This window comes from Carcharodon carcharias, chromosome 20 (assembly GCF_017639515.1).
Source record: "Carcharodon carcharias isolate sCarCar2 chromosome 20, sCarCar2.pri, whole genome shotgun sequence".
NCBI classification, from domain to species: Eukaryota; Metazoa; Chordata; class Chondrichthyes; order Lamniformes; family Lamnidae; genus Carcharodon; species Carcharodon carcharias.
The window spans coordinates 32,114,811-32,140,600 of record NC_054486.1 but is presented as its reverse complement, the minus strand read 5'-3'; the positions used below and the strand labels follow the sequence as shown (position 1 = coordinate 32,140,600).

Here is a 25,790-nt window from a genome sequence, read left to right as displayed (position 1 = left end):
AAATTTTCCTTCCACTAAACTGTGGTCCAAGAAAGTTGTTCAAAACAAGCACATGTCTATAGGAACAAACAGAAAATGCTGGAAAAACTCAGGTCTGACAGCATCTGTGGAGAGAGAAAAACCAAGTTAACGTTTCGAGTCCATATGACCATTCAGAGCTGAAGAGAAGTGGAAATATGATTAAATTTATACTGTTTAAGGGGAGTGAGGCAGGTGGAGCTGCATAGAAGGCCAGTGAAAGGTGGGGACGAAGGAGGGATTGATAAAGATGTCATGAACTAAAGGACAAAAGGGATTATTAATGGTAGTTGTTAGTGCTTGAAAAGATGCTAATAGTGATGTAAAGGCAAGAAAGCAGAATGTGATTAAAGCAGAACGAGAGTGTAGCATTGTGTGAAAGAACAACTTGGAACAAGTGACAGCCCTGTCGGAGATGGGTGGGGGGAGTGGGACGGTGGAGGGGTGGGGAAAATGGGATAAAACGACGGATAAGTGTATAAAAATTAAAATAAAACAAGTGGATAAAAAATAAAAATGAATGTAGAAGGGGATTAAAAAAAGGGGGTGAGGATTGAGGAGAGAGTTCATGGTCTGAAGTTAATGAACTCAATGTTAAGTCCAGAAGGCTGTAAGGTTTATTCGGAAAATGAAGTGCTGTTCCTCCAATTTGTGTTGGGCTTCACTGGAACATTGCAGCAGGCCAAGGATGGACGTGTGAGCATGAGAGCAGATGGTGTGTTGAAATGGCAAGTGACCGGAAGGCCTGGGTCATGCTTGCGGACAGACCAGAGGTGTTCCGCAAAGCAGTCACCCAGTCTGTATTTGGTCTCCCTGATGTAAAGGAGACCACGTTGGGAGCAGCAGATTTACTAGACCAAATCGAAGGAAGTACAAGTGAAGCACTGCTTCACCGGAAAGGAGTGTTTGGGCCCTTGGATGGTGAGGAGGGAGGAGGTAAAGGGGCAGGTGTTGCACCTTCTGCAATTGCATGGGAAGATGCTGTGTGAAGGGCATGAGGTATTGGGGATGTGGAGGAGTGGACCAGGGAGTCCTGGGGGGAATGGTCTCTACAGAATGCTGACGGGTTGAGGGGAAGATGTGTTTGGTGATGGCATCATGCTGGAGTTGGTGGAGGATGATCCTTTGAATGCGGAGGCTGGCGTGGTGAAAAGTGAGGACAACGGGGAAGCTATCATGGTTCTGGGAGGGAGGGGAAGGTGTGAGGGAGATGGGTTGGACACGGCTGAGGGCTCTGTCAACCACGGTGGGGGGAGCCCCGCTTAAGGAAGACATGCCAGAAGGGCCATTTTGGAAAATGGCACAATCGGAACAGATATGAAGGAATTGAGAGAATGGGATGGAGTCCTTACAAGAAGCAGGATGTGATCGAGAGGTAGAAGTTGGAAGAAAATTGATCAATTTTTCCAGGTCCTGACAACATGAAGCGGCACCGAAATAGTTAGCGATGTACTGAAAAAAGAGTTGTGGGAGGGGGCCTGAGTAGGACTGGAAAAAGGAATGTTCCACATACCCCATAAAGAGACAGACATAACTTGGACCCATGCAATACCCATAGCTGCAGTTTTTAGTTGGAGGAAGTGAGACAGGTTTAGGAAGAAATTGTTCAGTAAGAGAACAAGTTTAGCCAGGTGGAGGAGAGTGGTGGTGGATGGTGATTGGGCCTCTGTTCAAGGAAGAAGCAGAGAGCCCTCAGACCAGCCTGATTGGGGATGGAGGTGCAGAGAGATTGGACGTCCGTGGTGAAGAGGAGGCGGTTAAGGCCAGGGAACTGAAAATTGTTGATATGATGTAGGGCATCAGAGGAATTGCGGTTTAGGTGGGAAGAGACTGGACAAGGGGAGAGAGAACAGTCAAGATAGGAAGAAATGAGTTCCGTGGGGCAGGAACAGGTGACATGATCGGTCTGCCGGGACAGCCCTGTTTGTGGATTTTGGGAAGGAGGTAGAAGCGAGCTGACTGGGGATTGAAGACTGAGGTTGGAAACTGGAGGGAAGTTCTCCAGAGGAGATGAGGTCAGTTACAGTCCCAGAAACAATGGCTTGATGTTCAGTGGTGGGGTCATGGACCAGGGCGAGGTAGCAACAAGTGTCTGAAAGTTGGTGCTCAGTCTCTGCGAGGTAGAGGTCAGTATACCAGACAACAACAGCACCACCCTTGTAGGCTACCCGCATGGGTCCCAGTTATGCCTGTCTCTTTACATTCCTTGCTCCTGTCCTACTCAGGCCCCTTCCTACAACTTTTATCGGTACATCGATGACTGTTTTGGCGCCGCTTCATGCTCTCGTCTGGACCTGGAAAAATTTATCAATTTTGTTTGCAATATCCACCCCTCTATATCACCTTCACATGGTCCATCTCCAACACTTGCCTTCGCTTCGTTGACCTCTCTGTCTCCATTTCCATTGATAGACTGTCCACCAATATTCATTACAAGCCCACCGACTCCCACAGCTACCTCGTCTACAGGTCCTCACATCCTGCTTCCTGTAAGGACTCCATCCCATTCTCTCAGTTCCTTCGCCTCCGTCACAACCTATAAAATACTAACAGCACTAGACAGGGTAGATGCAAGAAGGATGTTCCCGATGGTTGGGGAGTCCAAAACCAGGGGTCACAGTCTGAGGATACGGGGTCGACCATTTAGGACTGAGATGAAGAGAAATTTTTTCACCCAGAGCGTGGTGAGCTTGTGGAATTCGCTACCACAGAAAGTAGTTGAGGACAAAACATTGTATGTTTTCAAGATGGAGTTGGATATGGCTCTTGGGGCGAAAGAGATCAAAGGATATGGGGAGAAAGCGGGAGCAGGCTATTAAGTTGGATGATCAGCCATGATCATAATGAATGGCGGAGCAGGCTCGAAGGGTCGAATGGCTACTCCTATTTTCTATGTATCTGTTCCAATGATGCCACTTTCCCAAACGGCGCTTCTGGCATGTCTGTCTTCCTTCCTTAAGCGAAGTGTCCCCCCCCACTGTGGTTGACAGGGCCCTCAGCCGTGTCTGACCCATTTACCGCACCTCTTCTCTCACACCTTCCCTTCCTTTCCAGAATCATGTTAGGGACCCCCTTGTCCTCACTTTTCACCCCCACCAACCTCTGCGTTCAAAGGACCATCCTCTGCCAACTTCAGCATGATGCCACCACGAAACACGTCTTCCCCTCATCCCCCTGTCAGCATTCCGTAGGGACCGTTCCTCTGGGACACCCTGGTCCACTCCTCCATCGCCCTCAACACCCCCATCCTCTTCAAACAGCACCTTCCCGTGCAATCACAGAAGTTGCAACACCTGCCTCTTTACCTCCTCCTTCCTCACCATCCAAGGGCCCAAACACTCCTTTCAGGTGAAGCAGCACTTCACTTGTACCTACTTCAATTTGCTCTATTGCATCCGCTGCTCCCGATATGGTCTCCTCTATATCGGGGGGGGACCAAACGCAGACTTGGTGACCACTTAGTGGAACACCTCCGGTCTGTCCTCAAGCATGACCCAGACCTTCCAGTCGCTTGCCATTACAACACACCATCCTGCTCTCATGCCCACGTGTCCATCCTTGGCCTGCTGCAATGTTCCAGTGAGGCCCAACGCAAACTGGAGGAATAGCAGCTCATCTTCCATTTAGGCACCTTACAGCTTCCTGAACTTAACATTGAGTTCGACAACTTCAAACCATGAACTCTCTCTCCATCCTCACTCCATTTTTTTATCCCCTTTCTTCTACATGCATTTTCATCTTTTATCCACTTGTTTTTTTTATTTTTATTCATTTATCTGTAGTTTTATCCCATTTTCTATTCCTTTTTTCACATTTCCACTTCTCTTCAGCTCTGAAGAAGGGTCATACAGACTCGAAACGTTAACTTTGTTTCTCTCTCCACGGATGCTATCAGACCTGCTGAATTTTTCCAGCCCTTTCTGTTTTTGTTTCAGATTTTCAGCATCCCCCGTATTTTGCTTTTAACATGTCTATAGGACTCATTTAGTCTGTTTCCCATTTGCAACATTTTCATTCAGCAGTCTTCATTTTCATGTGTTCCTTTTGGGGAGGAGGATTTGAGAAACTGTGCACCAGGCTGTGTCAATGGCTGGGAAAAGTTACCTCAGCCCTTACATATTCTGTCTGAGACTTACTGCTATGCCGCTCTTTGGGGACGATGTTCAGAAAAGTCAAAGAGGGCAATCCTTACAGCCACTTCATGTAGCATAAATGGGTCGTACTCTTCTTCTGCTTCACTTAGTTCCATGCTTCCATTTGTATAAAATTTTTAACATATAAAAATATACTTGGCACTTCACAGATATGGAAAATAGAATGGTTAGAAAGTAATTCAGAGAGTTGAGAATGTAAGGTCAGCACACTATTGAAGTAGCTTGGAGGTGACAAAGCAATCTACATTGGAACACGAGAAGGCCGCCATTCAATTAAATCATGGCTGACCTGTAACTTAACTACATTTTCTCCACTTTATTCCATGCTCTACCCTTACCCAACAAAAATCCATCAATCTCGATCTTGAAAACTCCTACTGACCCAGAATCCAAAGTCTTTTGGCGGAATGAGTTTCAGATTTCCATTAACCTTCGTAAGGTGGGGGGAAGTGCTTCCTGGTTTCATTCCTGAATGGCCCATCTCTAACTTTAAAATTATGCTAATTTTAAAATTTATGTTCTAAATTCCTTCCAGAAAAAATAGTTTTTCTGTATTTAATATATTTAATCCTTTTTATCATTTTAAGCACCTAGATCAAATCATATCACCACTCAACATTCAAAACACACAAATACAAGCTTGAGTTTTTCCCCTCAATTTATCCCTTTTAAGCCCTGGTATTGTTATGGTGATTTTGCTCTATACCCCCTCCAAAGATAATATATCATCCCTGAGTTTGTGCCCTAAATTGAATGCAGTACTTCAGATGGGATCTGATGAAGGCTCTGTACAACTGATGTCTCACTTTTGAAATCTAACCCCTTTGAAACAAAGAGCAACATTGCATTGTGATTACTTTTTGTACTCATTTTTTGGTGATCAGTACACATGGACACCATTGAAAAGGGAAAAAAAAGTCCCATTTATCTTCCACTGAAGCAAAATGGAATACCTCACATTGAACATCATCTACTGTAATTTTGTTCACTCAGTTAATCTGTCTATGTCCTTTTGTAGCATCCTGCTCCCATTCTCTCAATTAACTGTGCCTCCTAATTTAGTGTAATCTCAAACTTAGACATGCTCCTCACTCCTCTTTATTCTTCATCCAAATCATGAATATATATGGTGAAAAACTGATAACACAGTGTAGTTTTTGGGGAACATCGCTTGTCACATCCCACTGATCAAGAATAATTCTTTATCTTTACACTCTGTCTCTTATTTCCAAACTAATTACTGACCTGTGCCTCAATGTTACCTCCATGAATTTTAGAGGCTGAAGACACTGGTAAAGAGTAGTGAGAGACTGACAGCAGAGGACTGACTTTCAGGAGAGCGAAACTGCTCAGCAGCTGATCTCTGTTCCAGGTGCTGTGCCTGAGTTTAATTGCTGCCTTCGTCTTGCTTTCTGACCCTGAGAAGAGCTTCTAGCAACATTTCTGCTCCATCACCAAAACCACCTACTTCCACATCCATAACATCCCTGATCTCCTCTCTTGTCTCGATTCATCTGCTGAAACCTTCATCCATGCCATTGTTGTCTCTAGACTCCACTTATTCCATGCTTTCCTGACTGGCCTCCCACCTGCGCCCTCCATATACTGCAGAGTTCATCCAAAACTCTGTTGCCCATGTCCTAAATCAGACCAAATCCCTTTTACCCATCAGCTGCATGCCTGCTGACCTACATTGGCTCCAAGTCCATGCCTCTATTTAAAAAAAAATCCTCATTTTAATCTCCTCCATGGTTCCATCCCTGACTAACACCCTAACCACCCATGACTCTTTGAGATATCTGCAATCCCAATTCTGATCTCTTCCATCACTCCACCATTGGTAGCCATGCTTTTAGCTGCTGAGACACCAAACTTTGGAATGATCTCCATAAATCTCTCCACTTCTTTTTACTCCTATAAAAATTCCTTAAAGCTTGCCACATCTGTCCTAATATTTCTTTATATGACTCGGTGCCAAAGCTTGTTTGTTTGTTAACACTCCTGTGAAGTACCTTGGCATGTTTTACTATGTTAACGGTGCAGTTTAAATGAAAGTTGTTGTAACATGCTTTAATGACAGAGTCTTTATCTGCCAGCAGAGGAGGCTGCCAAGCCACTTATTGAGTCTGGGCTGAGTTTTTACATTTACTTTGTGTTCCCAACTCCATTATACCTTTTCAGTCAGGTATTTGTGAAATCTCGATCATAAATCAAGCACTCAACATTGTTATTGGGACAATAGAACAGATTTGCAAGAATTATTTAAACAATACTGTCGTGTAGCATTCAATCCTGGTCCTGTTACGGTAGTGCTGAGTGCATATCAGTCATTTCCTCTCGTGGCTCAGGAGGGGATTGTTGATGAGTAATTCATGCTAGCCTGCTTTTCATTACCCAGGAGCCTTTGGAAGAGGATTAGGAATAGATCTTAAACCACATTTGTCACATGTCTCATCCACTCCTGGCTAGTGGATGGGCACAGAAAAGCTTTCTGATCGCAGCTTCAAGTAAATTTTATCTGGCTTTCTGACTGAAGAACGATGCGCATAGCTGAGAGTACAAAGGGGAAACAAGTTGAATGTCAGTTTCTAAAGAATTGTATCTTTTGTCTGATTCCTTGCAGATCTTCCACATTAAACAGCGAAGTGTGATTGGGGTTGCAGTGGAAGGTATTGATATCTGCCGCTTTGGAAAGCTCTGCTTGATACAGGTACTGTTCCAGCCCTGTGTCGGTGCCCAGGCAGTCATTGAAATTCAAAATACTATTGTTTAATTATCTTCTATTTTTAGATATTTATTAAAGATTAAGACCATATGTTGACCCTTATCCTCAAGTATCTGTCTGAAAAGACCATATTAGCTAACATATGCATTGGCTAGTGCCCATTTAGTGCACCATATTTTTTACGTTTCCAAGTAAAATGCCTAGGTCTCAATTCCCAGCTCTATACTGTCCCCTCCATGCTGCATACTGAAAGGAATGAGCAGCATGTAGGCTGCTGGGAAGGGTGGTTGAAAGCATGTTTTCTGAGCCTTGGAAGCAGGCAGTCCAGTAAGGACAGCTACCCCCATTTCATCTCTCAATTAGCTTTTTTTAACAAACTATATGCATTGGGAAGTAGTTTTGTTTTCACACTCAGCTCAAGCTCCTGCAGGGTCTCATTGAAGTGCCGTTAATACATAATATAGACTGGCGGGGTGGGGTGTGGGCAATGAACCATTTCTACCTTGATAACACCGTACCATATCCTAGCCACTCTGCTGATGAGCTGAGGGGGGATCACAGCTTTTGGTACCAAGCAGTAAATGCTCTAACAAGCTCTGCCACTCTTGGTCAACTATTTTATTAACTTTGAACTTCTATTCTTGCTCATTAAGCTGCTGGTTTTGAACACCAGTCCAGTTCCTTATTGGGTTATAGCCTTACCCTTTGTTACCACCTTCTCATATAATTTAATTTTTCACATTTTTCTAGATTGCAACAGAGGATCAAATTTATCTGTTTGATATTTTCCTTCTGGGACCAGTGGCATTTAAGAATGGACTGAAAATGATTTTGGAGGACTCTAATATACTGAAAGTAAGTTAAGCTGTTACATTTGTGGTCTCTACTGACATGGGATTAAATTAATTTGCCATTGGCATGTAATGCACTTTCCTTACCCTGCCATTGCACACAGCTTGGGGAACAGGCAAAAGATCTGTTCTCTGCCAGTCCTAAATGGCTTTGATGTGGCCATCCTGCACATTTTGGAAAAATACATAATGTTCCTTCACTCAGCATATTCACTTGCCAACAGTATGACCGTTTTGGGACAAAAGCCAGAAACTGCGGATGCTGCAAATCCAAAACAAAAATACCTGAAAAAACTCAGCAGGTCTGGCAGCATCTGCGAAGAGGAACACAGTTAATGTTTCAAGTCCGAAGGCCGGGGGGGGGGGGGGGGGAAGCGAGACAAGAAGAGCTGGATAGAGGGCCAGTGATAGGTGGAGATAACCAAAAGATGTCACAGACAAAAGGACAAAGAGGTGTTGAAGGTGGTGATATTATCTAAGGAATGTGCTAATTAAGGGTAGAAAGCAGGACAAGCAAGGTACAGATAGCATTTTGGGAGATGGCTTTGAGAGAATCAGGGACAAAATCATATCCCGTCAATCCATAGTGTAGAGCATTGAAGTAATAACGTAAACGATGCTTCTTGACCCTAAAGGAAATGGAATAGGCCATTTAGCCCCTCCAGCCTGTTCATCAATGAGATCATGGCTAATCTCTGACCTAACTCCAAAAACTTCAGTTTCATTGCTGCGTTGCTGAAATAGGAAAGGAAGGAAATCCATCTAATTGTTTTTTCCATTTGTATACCCAGAACACCAGTCAGTCATAAGAACTAGGAGCAGGAGTAAACCATATGGCTCCCTTGCTCTGTCATTCAATACGATCATGATTGATCTTGGAAGCATTGTGAACTGAGGAGGATAGCGTAGGTGGCATGAGTGAACAAATGGCAGATGAAATTCAATGCAGAGAAGTGTGATGTGATTCATTTTGGTAGGAGAGACAATATAAAATAAAGGGTATAATTCTAAAATGATTGCAGGAGCAGAGGGGCTTGGGTGTATTCGTTCATAAGTCATTGAAGGTGGCAGGGCAGGTTGAAAGAGCGGTTAATAAAATATACAGTATCCTAGGCTTTATTAATAGGGGCATAACATACAAGAGTAAGGAAGTTACGTTAAACTTGTATAAAACACTGGTTCAGCTTCAACTGGAGTATTGCATCCAGTTCTTTAGGAAAGATCTGAAGACATTAAAAGAGTGCAAAATATATTCACAATGTTTCCAAGGATGAGGAACTTCAGGTGCATAGATTGGAGAAGTTGGGACTGTTTTCCTTGGAGAAGAGAAAGTTGAGGGGAGATTTGAAAGAGGTATTCCAAATCATGAAGGGTCTGGACAGAGTAGATGGGGAATAACCTGTTCCCATTGGTGGAAGGGTTGAGAATGAGACGGCACAGATTTAAGATAATTGGCAAAACAAGCAATGGAGATGAGGAGAAACTTTGTCATGTAGTGAGTGATCAGGATCTGGAATGTGCTGCCTGATTGTATGGTGGAGGCAGGTTCAATCGCAATGTTGAGGAGAAAATTGGATTATTATCTGAAAAGGGAAAATGTCGAGGGTTACAGGGAAATGGCACTAGACAAATTGCTCAGAGAGCCGATACAGACGCGATGGACCTAATGGCAGTTTGTGATTCTGCTGCAGCTCCACTTTCTCACCCACTCCCCGCGTACCTTGATTCACTGAGAACAAAAACCTGTCCTGGCCTATAATATATTCAGCAATGGAGCATCTACAACCCTCTGCAGCAGAGAGTGCCAAAGATTCACAACCCTTTCAGAGAAGAAATTTCTCCTCATCCCAGTGCTAAATGATCTGCCCCTTATTCTGAGACTGTGCCCTGGTTCTAGATCCCCCTGCCAGGGGGAACAATCTCTTGTGTCTACCCTGTCAAGCCCTTTCAGAATCTTGTATGTTTCAAAGAGATACATATGAATTAGGAACATGAGTAGGCCCCTCGAGCCTGTTCCACCATTGATTAAGATCATGGCTGATCTGATTGTAACTTCAACCCCACATTCCTGCCTACCCCCTTGTTAATCAAGAATCTAACTATCCTTGCCTTAAAAATGTTCAAAGACTCTGCTTCCACCGCTTTTTGAGGAAGAGAGTTCCAAAGACTCGCGACCCTCTGAGAGCAAAAATTTCTCTTCATCTCTGTCTTAAATGAGTGACCCTTTATTTTTAAACAGTGACCCCTAATTCTATATTTCCCCACAAGAGGAAACATATTCTGCACATCCACCCTGTGAAGACCCCTCAGGAACTTGAAGGTTTCAATCAAGTCATCTCTTACTTTTCTAAACTCCAATGGATACAAGCCTAACCTGTCTAACCTTTCCTCATAAGACAACCTGCCAATTCCTGGTATTAGTCTAGTAAACCTTCTCCAAACTACTTCTAATGCATTTACATCTTTCCTTAAATAAGGATACCAGTGCTGTACATACTACTCCAGATATGATCTCACCAGTGTCTTGTACAACTGAAGCAAAACCTCCCTACTTTTGTGATAAACTCCCCTCATAATAAATGATAATACTCTATTAACTTTCCTAATTACTTGCTGTACCTGCATACTAGCCTTTTAAGATTAATGTCCTAGGACACCCACTTCCCTCTGAATCTCAGAGCTCTGCAATCTCTCACCATTTAGATAATTTTTTTTCCTGTAAAAATGAACAATTTCACATTTGCCCACATTACACTCCGTTTGCCAGATCTTTACCCACTCACTTAAACTATCTATGTCCCTTTGTAGCTTCCTTATGTCCTCTTCACAATTTACTTTCTTACCTATCTCTGTCGTCAGCAAACTTAGCAACCATTCCTTCATCCAAGTCATTTATATAAAATTATGAAAAGCTGAGGCCCCAGCACTGATCCCTGTGGCACACAACTCATCACATTCTGCCAACCAGAGAAAGACTCATTTATGCCAATTCTCTGCTTTCTGTTAGCTAGCCAATCTATCCATGCCGATACGTTACCTCCTACACCATGAGCTTTTATTTTCCACAATGAACTTTGATGTGCCGATTTACCAAATGCCTTCCGGAAATCTACGTACAGACCAGTTCTCCTTTGTCCACAGCACATGTGACTCCTTCAAAGGACTCCAATAAACTGGTTAAACGTGATTTTGCTTTCTCAAAACCATGTTGACTCTGCATGATTGCCTTGAATTTATCCAAGTGCCCTGCTGTAACATCTTTAATAATAGATTCTAACGTTTTTCCCTATGACAGACGTTAGGTTAACTGGCCTGTAGTTTCCTGCTCTCTGTCTCCCTCCTTTTTTGAATAAAGGAGTTATATCTAACAGAACCTTCCCCGAATTCAGGGAATTTTGGAAAATTAAAATCAACTATCTCTCTAGCCATTTCTTTCAAGACCTTAGGGTGAAGTCCATTTGGACCTGGGGATTTGTCAGCCTGCAGCCCCAACAATTTGCTCAATACCACTTCCCTGGTGATTGTAATTTTCCCGAGTTGTTCCCTCCTTTCTATTTCCTGATTTACAGCTATTTCTGGGATGTTACTTATGTCCTCTATAGTGAAGACCAAGGAAAAAAATGTCTGTTTAATTCATCCACCATCTCCCTATTGTCCATTATCGATTCCCCAGATCCATTTTCTGTAGGACCAATGCTCATTTTGTGAACTCTTCTTATTTAAATATCTATAGAAACTCTTACTATCCTTTATATTACTAGCTAGCTTTCTCTCATACCCTAATTTTGCCCTCCTTCTTAATTTTTTTGTCATTCTTTGCTATTCTTTATATCCTTTTCAATCTTCTCACCTGCTACCCATCTTTGAGTAATTATATGCTTTTTTCTTTAAATTTTAAATTTTTTCTTTAGTTAACCACGGATGCTAGGCCCTCCCCTTGGAATTTATTTTCTCATTGGAATGAATCTTCTTTGTTTATTCTGAAATATCCCTTTAAATGTCTGCCACTGAACCTCCGTTGGCCTATTCTTTAACCTTATTTGCCAGTTCACTTTAGCTAGCTATGCTTTTTTTCATTCGTTCATGGGATGTGGGCTTCGCTGGCTTGGCCAGCATTCATTGTCCATCCCTAGTTGCCCTTGAGAAGGTAGTGGTGAGCTGCCTTCTTGAGCCGCTGCAGTCCATGTGGTGTAGGTATACCCACAGTGCTGCTAGGAAGGGAGTTCCAAGATATTGACCCAGCAACAATGAAGGAACGGCAATATATTTCCAAGTCAGAATGGTGAGTGACTTGGACGGGAACTTCTAGGTGGTAGTGTTCCCATCCATCTACTGCCCTTGTCTTTCTAGATGGTAATGGTCATGTGTTTGGACGGTGCTGTCGAAGGAGCCTTGGTGAATTTCTGCAGTGCACCTTGTAGATGGTGTACACTGCTGCTACTGTGCATCAGTGGTGGAGGGAGTGAATGTTTATGGATATTGTGCCAATCAAGCGGGCTGCTTTGTCCTGGACGGTGTCAAGCTTCTTGAGTGCTGTGGGAGCTGTATTCATCCTGGCAAGTGGGGAGTATTCCATCACACTCCTGACTTGTGTTTTGTAGATGGTGGACAGGCTTTGGGTAGTCAGGAAGTGGGTTACTCGTTGTGCTATTCCTAGCCTCTGATCTGCTCTTGTAGCCACAGCATTTATATGGCTAATCCAGTTCAGTTTCTGGTCAAGGGTAACCCCCATGATGTTGATAGTGGGGGATTCAGGGATGGTAATACCATTGAACATCATGGTGCGATGGTTGGATTCTCACTTGTTGGAGATGGTCATTGCCTGACGCTTGTGTGGCGCAAATGTTAATTACCACTTGTCAGCCCAAGCCTTATCTTTTGCACTAATGTGCTGGGTTCCTCCATCATTGAGGATGGAGATATTTGTGGAGCCGCTTCCCCCAGTGAGTTGCTTTAATTGTCTGCCACCACTCACGGCTGTATGTCGCAGGACTGCAGAGCTTAGATCTGATCCGTTGATTGTGGGATCACTTAGCCCTGCCCTTGCTGCTTATGCTGTTTGGCACGCCTATTGTCCTGTGTTGTAGCTTCATCAGTTTGACACCTCATTTTTAGGTATGCCTGGTGCTGCTCCTGGCATGCCCTCCTGCACTCTTCTTTGAACCAGGGTTGATCCTCTGGCTTGATGGTAATGCTAGAGTGGGGGATATGCCAGGCCATGAGGTTACAGATTGTGTTCAAGTACAATTCTGCTGTTGCTGATGGCCCACGGTACCTCATGGATGCTCAGTCTTGAGTTGCTGGATCTGTTCAAAATCTATCCCAATTAGCACAGTGGTGGTGCCACACAACTCGATGGAGGGTATCCTCAATGTGAAGGCGGGACTCGTCTCCAGAACAACTGTGCGGTGGTCACTCCTACCGATACTGTCATAGACAGATGCATCTGCGGCAGGCAGGTTGGTGAGGATGAGGTCTAGTATGTTTTTCCCTCGTTGGTTCCTTCACCACCTGCCGCAGACCCAGTCTAGCAACTATGTCATTTAGGACTCGGCCAATTCGGTCAGTAGTGGTGCTACCGAGCCACTCTTAGTGATGGACATTGAAGTCCCCCACCCAGAGTATATTCTGTGCCCTTGCCACCCTCAGTGCTTCTTCCAAGTGATGGTCAACATGGAGGAGCACTGATTCATCAGCTGAGGGAGGGCGGTACGTGGTAATCAGCAGGATGTTTCTTTGTCCGTTTTTGACCTGATGCCATGGAGTCAATGTTGAGGACTGCCAGGGCAACTCTCTCCCAACTGTATACCACTGTGCCGCCACATCTGCTGGGCTTGTCCTGTCGGTGGGACGAGACATACCCAGGGATAGTGATGGTGGTGTCTGGGACATTATCTGTCGGGTATGATTCCATGAGGATGACTATGTCAGGCTGTTGCTTGACTAGTCTGTGAGACAACTCTCTCAATTTTGGCCCTAGCCTCCAGATGTTAGTAAGGAGGATTTTGCAGGGTCTGCAGGGCCGTTGTCTTTTTCAGTGCCCAGGTCAATGCCGGGTGGTCCGTCCGGTTTCATTTCTTTTTTGTGACTTTGTAGCGGTTTGTTACAACTGAGTGGCTTGCTAGGCATTTCAGATGGCATTTAAGAATCAACCACATTGCTGGGCCAGTCTTGTTAGTGGGACAGGACATACCCAGGGATGGTGATGGTAGTCATAATTGGTCTTATTTAAGTTTAAAGTACCAGTCTTGGATGCACTCATTTCCCCGCTCAAAATTAATGTAAAATTCAATCATATTATGATCACTACTACCTAGGAGTGCCTTTGCTAAGAGGTTTTCAATCGATCCTATCTCATTGCTCGATACCAGGTCTGGTGTAGCTTATTCTTTGGTTGGCTCCAGAACGTGCTGTTCTAAGAAACTACCCTGAAAACATTCCATGAGCTCCTCATCTACGTTACCTTTGCCCATCCGATTTTTCCAGTCTATACGTAGATTAAAATCTCCCATGATTATTGCTGTACCTTTCTAACAAGCTCCCATTTTCTTTTATACTCTGTCCCACTGTGTAGCTACAATTAGGGGGCCTGAACACCACTCTGACAAGTGACTTCTTGCCTTTATCAATTCTCATCTCAACCCAAACTGCTTCTACATCTTGGTTTCCTGAACTTCCTCTCTAATGTGCCAATACCATCATTAATTAACAGAGCCACTCCTCCACCTTTTCCTACTTCCTGTAGCCATGTCTCTGTAATGGCTATCGGATCGTACTTAATGATTTCGATTTCTGCTATTGGTTCATCTGTTTTATTTTGAAAGCTACAGATACAGAACGTTTATTTTGTCTTTTTATTATTTTTGTAGCATCTAGACTTATCTACGGATTTAGTCTTAGATTTGTACTCTTTGTCTCTTCCTGTCACGCCCTGTTTATCATTTCCCATAATAATACCTTTCTCTCTTGCCTAGCCTCTATTTGGTTTACCACATCTTCCCAAATTTGAACTCTTGCCCCCTCTATTCAGTTTAAATCCTTCTCTATTTCCCTAATTATGGAGCTCATGAGGACACCCAAGCACAGTCCAGATGTAGACAGTCCCAATGGTACAGATGTCACTTTCCCCAATATTGGTGCCAGTGTCCCACCAAATGGAACCCATTTCTCCCACTCCAGTCTTTGAGCCATGCATTCATTTCTTCAATCTTATTTGGCCTATGCCAATTTGCACCTGGCTCAGGTAATAATCCATAAATTATTACCTTTTGAGGTTCTGCTTCTCAATTTGATGCCCAGCTCCTCACAGTGACTATTCAGAGCCTCTTTCCTCATCCTGCCTATGTTGTTGGTACCTACATGGACCACTGGATCTTTCCCTACCCACTGCAGGTTCCCCTCCAGCCCTGAGCAAATGTCCTGAACCCTGGCACTAGGCAGGCAACATAGCCATCTGGACTCTAGCTTCTTGCTACAGAGAACAGTGTCAATATCCCTCACTATACTGTCCCCTACTACCACTACATTCCTTTGTGCTCCCTCCACTTCAATGACTTACAGTACCACAATGCCTTGGTCAGTCAGCTCATCCACCCTGCAGCCCCCATTCTCATCCAAACAAGCAGAAAGAACCTCAAACCTGTTGGGCAATTGCAGAGGCTGACACTCCTGCCCTCTGGGTCCCCTTACCTGCCTGAGCCGCAGTCATATCCTCCTGTCCTTGACCACCTTCCAGATCAGAAGATCCTACCCTAACTGGTCCAGGTAACTTTCCCCCTCCCTGCTTTGTCACGGTGTCCGCAGCTCAGCCTCCAGCTCAATGACTGAGCCGAAGCTCCTCAAACCACAGGCACTTCTTGCAGATGTGTTTGTCCTGGATAATACTGGTATCCAGGAGCTCCCACATGCTGCAGCCATGACACGTCACCTGTCCTTCCATACTAATGTGCTTTAATTAATTGCTTAGTTATTTTATTCAATTATTTATTTTCTTTTATATCTTTATTAATCTTGTCACAAATTCATGAACTATTTTAAACCTTGAGAATAGAATAGACCTTGACCTCTTACCAGATACTCACCAGATGGCTAGCTTCTTCTGCTGTAATAGAGCAAGAATCACCCTACAGGGTTAGAAAAGGCAAAGGAGTACCTGCCTCCCCCTCCTCCCCAAACTCCCTCAGCTCACCAAACTCCCACACTCTATTGAGGTCACACACTCACCTCTCATTCTTCTAAACCCCAGAGAATGTAGGCCTAATTTACTCGACCTCATTATAGAACAGCCCTCTCATCCCAGAAACCAATCTGGTGAATCTTTTTACTGTATCACCTTTAATGCATGTCTATTCTTAAATATGGAGGATAAAACTGCGCAAGATACTCCAGATGTGATTTCATGAAAGCTCTACACAAATTGTAGCAAGACTTCCTTATTCTTGTACTCAAATCCCCTTGCATTAAAGGCCAGCATGTCATTTTCTTGCTGCATGCTAACTTTGTGTTCTCTATATGATTACACCCAAGTCCCTCTGAACATCAACATTTACAAGTTTCACGTAATTTAAAAAATATTCTGCTTTTCTAATCTAGTTACCAAAGTGAATAACTTCACACTTTCCAACATTATATTCCATCTGCCACCTGTTGCCTACTCACATAACCTGTCTATATCTCTTTGCAGGCCCTTGGTGTCCCCTTCTCACAGCTTAGATTCCCACTTAACTTTGTGTCACCAGCAAAATTGGATACATTACTCTGTTTCTTTGTCTAAGACATTAATATAGATTGTAAACAGCTGAGACCCCAGTACTGATCCTTGCAGCACTCTATTAGTCTCAGCCTGCCGTCTTGAAAATGCCCTGTTTTTCCCAACTCTTTGCTTCCTGTACATTAACGAATCTTCTGTCCATGCTAAAATACTACCCCCAACTCCATAAGCTTTTATTTTGAGTATTAACCTTTTGTGTGGCATCTTATCGAATGTCTTTTGGAAATCCAAGTATACTAGATCTGTTGATTCTCCTTTATCTGCCCTACTAGTTACATCCCCAGAAAACTTGAATAGACATGTTAAATACAATTTCTCCGGTAAAAGTATGTTGACTTTGATCACATTATGATTGCATTCCTGCTCCTGTTAATGCAGCAAGGGAACTGAACCTGAGTGCTTCGTGGTCTGTATAGCTCAATTAATGACTGGCTATTTTGCTTCCATAACATTGCCCATCGCTACTCCAGCTTCAACCCTGCTGCTGATATAGTTGAACATACCCTCTATAAACTTTAGCTCATCTGAAGCTCTGCTGCCCATGCCAGTTCTCATTCACCTATCACTCCTGTCTTTGTTAAAGCATTTTGCTTCCAGTACCCCAACATCTCCCATTTAAAACTCTTTTTTGTATTTAAATCCCTTCATGGTTTCACTATTTCCCATTTCTTTAACCTCATTTATGTCTATAACAGGCCCCAATATCAGCTTTCCTCTGGCTCTGGCCTTCGTGCAGACATCTACCCCCCACTTCCTCACACCCAGCATTGTTAGTCACCTTCAACTCTCTAAACCTCACCCTGTGGAACTCCCTACATAAATCTCTCTGCCTCTCCACACCCTCTGCTTTAAGGCCCTTCTTAAAACCCACTTGTTTGACCATGCTTTTGGTCACCCTTTTGGCTGACCATACTTTGGCTCAGCATCCATTTGTGAAGCACCTCGGGTGATCTTTCTACATTAAAGATAATATTTTAATGTAATTTGTTGCACACTTGAACTGCTTTCACCAATTAAACTGTTGGGACCGAAACTACTTAATAACGACCACTCTCTAAGCTAGAGGAGCCATGTTGACTTTTTTTTTAAGTATGTAGTAAATTGTGTCTTGGGGACCACCAAATGACAGTGCACAGTCTTATTTAATAACTCAGCCTTGAACTGGTACTAGGGGACTGCACATCTTTATCAGCAGGTTGACTTCACTGTACATTCCACAGGACTTTGGATGACTTTGGATGAACTTGGTAACTGTTGTTTTGTAATTAATTCAGGTGATCCATGACTGTCGGTTGGTCTCTGACTGTCTGTACCATCAGTACAAAGTGGATCTCGCCAATGTCTTTGATACTCAGGTGAGCATGAGCTTTGTCATTGGTTTGAGAACTGTAACCGGTATCTTGAGTTTAATCATTGGTGTAGATGGCTTTCTCTACTTGCTATCTCCTCTACTCTGTGGGTTTGATTTTTTTTTTTGAGTGTTCTTTTATTGTTTTGAAAGTTAGATAAAGGGCCAAAGCTCATAAGAACGAGGAGCTGGAGTAGGCCATTTGGTCCTTTGAGCCTGCTTCCACCGTTAGCAAGATTGTGACTTATATTTTACCTCAACTTCACCGTCCTGCACTGTCCCTATATCCCTTAATTACCTATAATCCAAAAATAGATCAACCTTTGTCTTAAATAAACTCAACAACTGATATCCACAGCTCTTTGGAATAGAGAAATCCTAAGATTCACAACCCTTTGGGTAAAGGAATTTCTCCTCATTTCTGTCCTACTTGGCCAAACCCTTATTTTAAACTGTGGCCCTGTGTTCTACATTCCTCAGCCAGAAGATACATTTAATCAGCATCTACCCTGTCAGCCCCTTATGATTGAAACAGATAAAATTCTTATTACCTCTCATTCTTCTAAACTCCAGGGATTATAGGCCTAGTCTACTCAATCTCTCCTCACAAAACAATCCCTCATCCCCACAGCCAGTCTAATAAACTTTAGTTGCACTCCCCTCTGGGGCAAGTAAGTCTTCCTTAGGTAAGAAGATCAAAACTGCATGCAGTACTCCAGGTGTGGTCTCACTAATGCCTTATATAATTGTAGCAAGACTTCTTTATACCGTTATATTCCAATCCCTTTGTAACAAAAGCCAACATACCATTTGCCTTCCTAATTACCTCCCGAACCTATGTGTTAATTTTTGGTGATTTATGTATAAGGATGCCGAAGTCCTTTTGCAAATGTTCAGTGTGAAAGAACAAGAGAGAAGATGAGATAAATCTGGGTGGAATAATTCAGTGCCATGAACATTGGGTTTAAAAGGCTGCAAGGAGAAGGTGGAGTTTTTGAGTAAAAAAGTTGAGTAGAGGGCAGCGTATTGATTCTGGATTTTGACGCAGTGAGGGTCCTGGAAGGCAGAAGAGCATGCAAGATAATGTATTTGTAGCTCATAAGCAACAGGAAAGGAGGACCACTGACAAGAGTAGTATAGATAAAATACAACATTCTGTGGAGGAAAGTTTAAAGAAAAGAGCCTCAAAATAACAGCATTGTTACCATACTAACAATTACCAGATTCATGTCAAATCCCTTTTTCTAGTACTTTAATTCAGGTAATTGAGAGAAAATATAATATAAATCCTCACTCCTCACAAATTAACAGAGGGATAAACAGATTAGAAGATTTAAATGCATGGCTGAAAGAGTGGTGTTGGAGGTAGATGTTTCACTTGATGGTCCACTAACACCAGTACTGAGGAAAGAGGGAGCTGTTGTTTTAGGACAGGATCCAGTTAAACGAGCTGGGACCAGTGTTCTGGCAAATAACTTGGGGAAATAGGTCTTTAACCTGATGAAACTGTGGCGAGAGGATTCAGGGAAGGGTATGTTCAGAAGCAGCAAAAGAAATGACAGGGCTGTGGAACAAAGTAGCAGTTTGGGTAAATTGCTGAAAAAAGACATTTTCATCTTGCATTCATCAGGACAATTGCAAGAATACCAATGTCAGGGGAAGCAACAACTTTGAGAAGAGCGCGCTGATTGGTTGGCAGGTGGACTTTGTTTGATAGAGGCGTTGCTATGGAGAATGCATCAGTTAATGGTGACTGAAAGTTAACTGCTAAGCATTTTGAAATTTTAAACCAGGGAGCTTGACTCTGATTGGTCAAGGCATTGTCCTGAGGAATGAACCAGTGAACGGCAATCACTTATTTTGTTTAGCTAAAACAGGCGCTATGTGTGTACATGTTCTTTTTGCTTGCAAAGAACAGGGCCCTGTGTATTAATATATGTAGCTTCCAGTACACGCAAATGAGCCACACTGCGAGCCCGGCTGACAATCTTAAATTGGTTGTCAGTGTAATTTTTAGCATACTGAGGATTATTTAGCAAATGTTGTCCAATTGCGGAATCACATATAATGTTGGACACTGTTTTGAGTTTTACAAGCACGGGCTGGTTGGGTACAGTCAGTACCTTATCTGTTGCGAACAGCAAAAGGGCCATGCTGTTTGATACGATTCGCTAGTCTTTGGTACATACGGCCTACATACCTAGCATCACACTGGCACTGAAATTCATATACCACATTACTCATTTGTGTGATAGGCAGAATGTCTTTTTGGCTTGATGGCAGCATCCTGTTGGTGGTGAATACCACTCGTGTTGCTACTGCATAGTAGCAGCGTGAAACAGCTAGCTACACCAGTTGCTCATATGATACGTTTGCTATATTTAAATCCGTAGCAGCATGTAATAACTTCCTTGCCTGTCTTAACGGGCTCCATCCTGTGCTCAAATTCACCTTTGAAATGGAGCAGTCAAATGAACTCCCCTTCCTTGATGTATTAGTTGAACAATTTGCCAGGGGTTCGCTACCATGGTTTACCACAAGCCTACCTTCACTGGTGAATAAGCGCATTGGGATTCTTACAGTTCCATGCGCAATAAGATTGGCCATGCGCTATAAGGTTGGCCTTATCGGCAATGTAGTAAATAGGGCCCAAGCCATTTGCTCACAATGCCAGCTTGATGCTGAAATAGGGCGCATCATAGACATCCTGCAGTATAATGGCTACCCTGATCAGAAATTTCACGCTGTATATCACACAAACTCATGAACAGGCCCAAGGCCATCACTTTCAGCCTTGAAAAGGGCCCAGACTACCTCAGGTCTTGGAAGGGCAGGGTATCTCAGCAATACTCAGGTTCTGTACTACCTCATTTGGGTAAAAATAAGCAGAGTGAGTCTGGAAGGGATGGAGAGCTTAACAGAAGTTAGTGACTAAGGTAACATCAGAGAAAAATAGAATCTAAAGCTAAAGGCACCATATCCAAAAGCATGAAGCAATTGCAACAAAATAAGTAAGTTAGCAGTACAGATAGAAATTAATGGGTTTTATCTAATAGCCACCACAGAGAGATAGTTGCAGAGGGACCAAAGTTGGGAACTAAATATTCCAGGATACTTGACTACTGGAAGAATATCCCTGATGATAAAGGATAGGACAGTAGAGCTCAGAAAATTAAGATGTAGAATCAATTTGGGTGAAGCTAAGAAACAACAAGGAGAAGAAAATGCTAGTAGGAGTAGTTTATAGGACGCCCAACAGAAATTGTAGTGTCCTGCAGGGTTTAAATCAGGAAATTAGAGGCCAATGTAGAGGGCAATACAGTAACCATGGGGAAATGGCCTACTCTTGCTCCTATTTCATATGTCCTATTAATATCTACTTTGGATAGGCTCCCATTTGTGAAGCACCTTCATTGTTTTCTACATTGAAGGTATTGTGTAAACATAAATTGTTGATCTACACTGCCTTCACCAATTATATTACTAGGAGGCAAACTAATTGCTAATCAAGCCATTTTCTAAGTTAGAGGATCCCTGTTGACTTTTTTTTGAAATGTTCAGTGAATTCTGCTTTGGAGATGACTAAATATCAATGCACCATCTTATTTAATAATTCGGCCTAGAACTGTTGCTAGGGGGCTACACATATCTATCAGCAGATTGGATTTCACTGTGTATTTCACTGTTAGAGTCACTTCCAGCCTCTAATGAACATGCCCCAGAATTTCCCTCACCTTTGTTGATTGCATTCAAAACTTCACAGAAAAATCCAGTTGCTTTTGTTGGATGAGTTTTTGTTAGTTTTGATCAGATCTCTGCAGGTGTAGTGAATTTCAGCCTTGTTTGTTCAGGATCCAATTGTTGGGACCCAAGTTGTGGGAAAGGTAGCCATGGAGCTGGGAGGTGATCGCTGATTTCAAAGTGCTTGGAGAGGTATGGGAACTTTGAAGAGGGGATGATGAGAGGTCTGAGAGATCAAGGGTGACTTTTTTGGTGCGGCTGGTAAATTTCTAAAAGCTAAGGTGACAGTGCCTGAGGAGTATGTATAATTTATAATATAAGCTAAACTGGTAACCAAGACAGGAAATTGGATGATCAGCTCAGTTAGAATGGAGTTGAGGGAACAGAAAATAGATCTCAGGAATAGGATGAGTTTCGAAAATGAAAGGTGCAAGATGTTGGGTAAGACTGAGAGAGATTGGGATTCAAGACTGTGGTGAAGACAGGACTAGGGGAGTGATGAGCAAGGGAAGAGGAGAACAACTGGTCTCCACCTTGGAGATGTAAAGTCCAAGCTGTTTGGGGTTATTTGTTGTTTGAGGAGGCAGATGGTGATAGAGAAAAAGAAGCCGAGGTTCTCTTTGCTCTTCAAAGAGCTGATGGAGTAATAGGTTTTAGCACAGGTGGCCTGGGAGGGTTTAATGGTGGTCACACCTGGCCTGGTAATAGGCAGCTATACCAATTATGTAGCAGGTAACATTAGGTCTATAATGGAGAAATTTAAGGAACTGAAATGTGACAAAACGCTGGCACCTGATGGCCAGTACCCCAGGGTTCTAACGGAGATAGCAGCAGAGATACTGGATATGCTGGCTCTGATTTTCCAGAATTTATTGGATTCAGAAATGGTCCTATCAGCTTGGAGGTTGGCAAATGTTATTCTGCTTTTCAAGAAAGGAGGGTGAAAGAAAACAGGGAAACTACAAGCCAGTTAGCCTAACATCAATTGTTGGGAAAATGCTTTAATCCAGGTAGTGAATGGTGGAGTACCACAAGAATTGGTGCTGGGGCCTCAGCTATTTACAATCTATATTAATGACATGGATGAAGAGACAGAGAGTAATATATCTAAGTTTTCTGTTGATACAAAGCTGGGTGGAAAGGTAAGCTGTGAGGAGGACACAGAGGCTGCAAAGAGATATAGATAGGTTAAGTGAGTGGGCAACAAGATGGCAGACATTATAATGTAGGGAAGTGTGAAGCTATTCTCTGGTCGAAAGAATGGAAGAGATGAATATTTTTTAAAAGGTTATAAACTTGTAAGTGTTGAAGTTCAAAGAGACTTGGGTGTGCTCGTAGAAGGAATGCAAAAAATTAACATACAGGTGCAACAAGCAATTAGGAAGGCAAATGGCATGTTGGCCTTCATTGCAAGGGGATTGGAGTACAGGAATAAAGAATATATCTTGCTATAAAGTTGTACAGGGTTTTGGTGAGACCACATCTGGAGTACTGTGTGCAGTTTTGGTTTCCACATTTAAGAAAAGATGTACTTGCACTGGAGGCAGTACAGCGAAGGTTCACTAAATTGGTCCCTGGGATGTGGGGGTTGTCCTATAACAAGAGGCTGAGCAAATTGGGTCTATTTTCTCTGGAGTTTAAAAGAGTGAGAAATGTACAAGGGAGGTGGAGTTGAAGCCCAAGATCAACCATGATCATATTGAATGGCAGAGTAGACTTGACAGGCCACATCGATCTACACTTGCCCCTATTTCTTGTGTTCTTGTGAGGTCTGTGCCCTTTGAAATTGAGGGAGTGAAGATCAGAGCCACAGCTGGGAAATGACCAAAATGAGATAGTTATGGTTTTGCTGGTGAAGGTTTTGAAGGTGGAGGTGAGAGGTGCTTGAGTAAGTCAGCAGCTGCGTGAATGGCAGGCCACAGACTAGGCAGTATGGAGTCGGACATACTTAGTCCAGGTATCTTTCCAACACGCAGCTGAACTTATTCCGTCTGGACCGAAGGTGACCACTGGTGACTCTTCCATTGCCCACTTCTCCACTTAATTGGAACCCTGCTGCTGTGTTTATATTTTCTCGTTTCTGAAAAAACATAGAGGATTATGCTGATATGGCAGCTATTCCACCATCAAATATACGATGAATAAGATTAGTTATGTGCTGTACTGAGATACCATGTAATAACTAACTATCAATCCAAGAAGGAAAAACCATCAGACTCATAGAATACTTTTCTAATGTAAAGATAGCAATCAAAAATAATGTAACTTCAAATTGACTGTGAAATGCCCAGAGTGAGTACTTGATTGTTCAAGATGATTGTGTGGCTTATTTGAAGTAGGGATATTCCCTCTAATGCCAGATTCCACAATATTAAGAAAAGAACTCGAGATCATTTCTGGATGTTGGGGGCACTGCAATCGGTTAAAGATAAAAGTGAGTTTCAGAAGGGGATAGGATAAGAACCCACAGAGAAAAAAATTTGCAGGGCTACATGGAAAAGGTGGGGACATGGGATTAGCTGAGTTGTGTTTTTAGAGAGCCAGCTCTCTCACACTGTCAAATGGCCTTCTGTGCTGTAGCTAGTCTATGATTCCTTTTATGACGTGAAGCCCGGACACAGCATGGCCTCCCAGTCCTTTCTGTCCTCTATCACAGAGGTCTTAGACGACAGTACATGGGAAAGTCTGGACAAACCGCTGACTCCTGATGAACTGACTAAGGCCCTTGAGTCCTTTGAGAAGACTAAAACTCCCGGAAGCGACGGCTTACCAGCTGAATTGTATTCAGCTGTGAGGGACTGGATCACCCCAGACCTTCTAGAAGTGTATGAGTGTATGCTTCTGGCTGGCTGCATGTTGGAATCCTCACACTACTCAGGGATACAATTGCCTATGTACAGGACAGGGGTATGGACACCTGCCTCATCAGCCTGAACCAGGAGAAGGCCTTTGACAGATTATTGCAACCTACATGATGGATGTGCTCTCCAAAATGGGGTTTGGGGAGGGAATCTGCACCTGGATCCAAGTGCTCTATACAAATATCTGCAGCGCAGTTTCAACCAATGGGTGGGAATCAGAAAGCTTTCCAATTAAATCTGGAGTCAAGCAGGGCTGCCCCCTCTTCCCTGTCCTATTTGTGTGTTGCTGAGTCCATCAGGAAGAATCCAGACATAAAAGGAGTGACGATCCCAGGCAGTGGAGGCACTCTGGTCAAAGCCTTCCTGTACGTGGATGATGTCATTGTTTTCTGCTCTGATCCATTGTCGGTGCGCAGACTGATCAACATCTGCAACCAGTTTGAACTGGCCTCAGGAGCCGAGGTAAATCGTGGCAAGAGCGAGGCCATGTTCTTTGGGAACTGGGCTGACCGATCTTTGTCCCCTTCACTGTCAGGTCAGACTGCCTGAAGGTGCTGGGGATATGGTTCAGAGGGACCTGAGCATGCTTTAGAAACTGGAAGGAACAAGTGGCTATGGTGGAAAGAAAACTTGTCATGTGGGTGTGACGCCCCCTCTCCACTGTGGGTAAGAACCTGGTCATCAGGTGTGAGGCACTCTCGTTGTTGCTGTACGTGGCGCAGGTCTGGCCCATTCCTCACTCCTGCATGGTGGCAATCGCCCGAGCCATCTTTCGCTTTATCTAGAGGTTGAAGATGGATCTTGTTTGCAGGGACACAATGTACAAGCCTCTAAATAAAGGGAGAAAAACATGCCCAACATCGCCATCATCCTGATGGCCACCTTTGTGTGTGGCTGCATCAAGCTCTGCATAGACCCTCAGTACGCAAACACCAAGTGTCACTACGTGCTGAGGTTCTACTTATCCCAGGTGTTGCGAAGGATGGGTCTGGCCACGCTGCAGCGGAACATTCCAAGTAGTTGGACCATGCCAAACCACCTATCCCTCGTGGAAGAATTATGCAGAGAAACACTTTTGACCACAAGTCCATGAGGCAGTTGTCAGCACATAAAGTCCCAGAGGCCCTGTGGGAAAAGGAGATGGTGGATCCTGTCAGATGGTTCCCCGAGCAGACTGTCAAAGTCATTTGGCAAAGTGCCTCATCGCCAGAACTTTGCACCAAGACATAGCTTGGCTGGTGGTGAGAAAAGCTTTCCCCTTCAGATCCTTCCTACGTGCCAGAAGTCTCACCCCCTGCCCACGCTGCCCTCGAGCTAGCTGT

The 25,790-nt window shown here is 43.5% G+C and overlaps 1 protein-coding gene across 2 annotated transcripts in view; it reads left to right on the top strand.

Moving 5' to 3' along the window:
* exd1 (exonuclease 3'-5' domain containing 1) overlaps positions 1–25,790 on the top strand; it is a 70,989-nt gene that overhangs the window by 34,473 nt on the left and 10,726 nt on the right. For both annotated transcript variants that reach the window (XM_041213956.1, XM_041213957.1), the window contains exons 6-8: positions 6,796–6,882; positions 7,648–7,752; positions 17,793–17,873. In XM_041213956.1, coding sequence (XP_041069890.1) covers positions 6,796–6,882; positions 7,648–7,752; positions 17,793–17,873 — 273 coding nt within the window. The remainder of the gene's footprint in view (positions 1–6,795; positions 6,883–7,647; positions 7,753–17,792; positions 17,874–25,790) is intronic.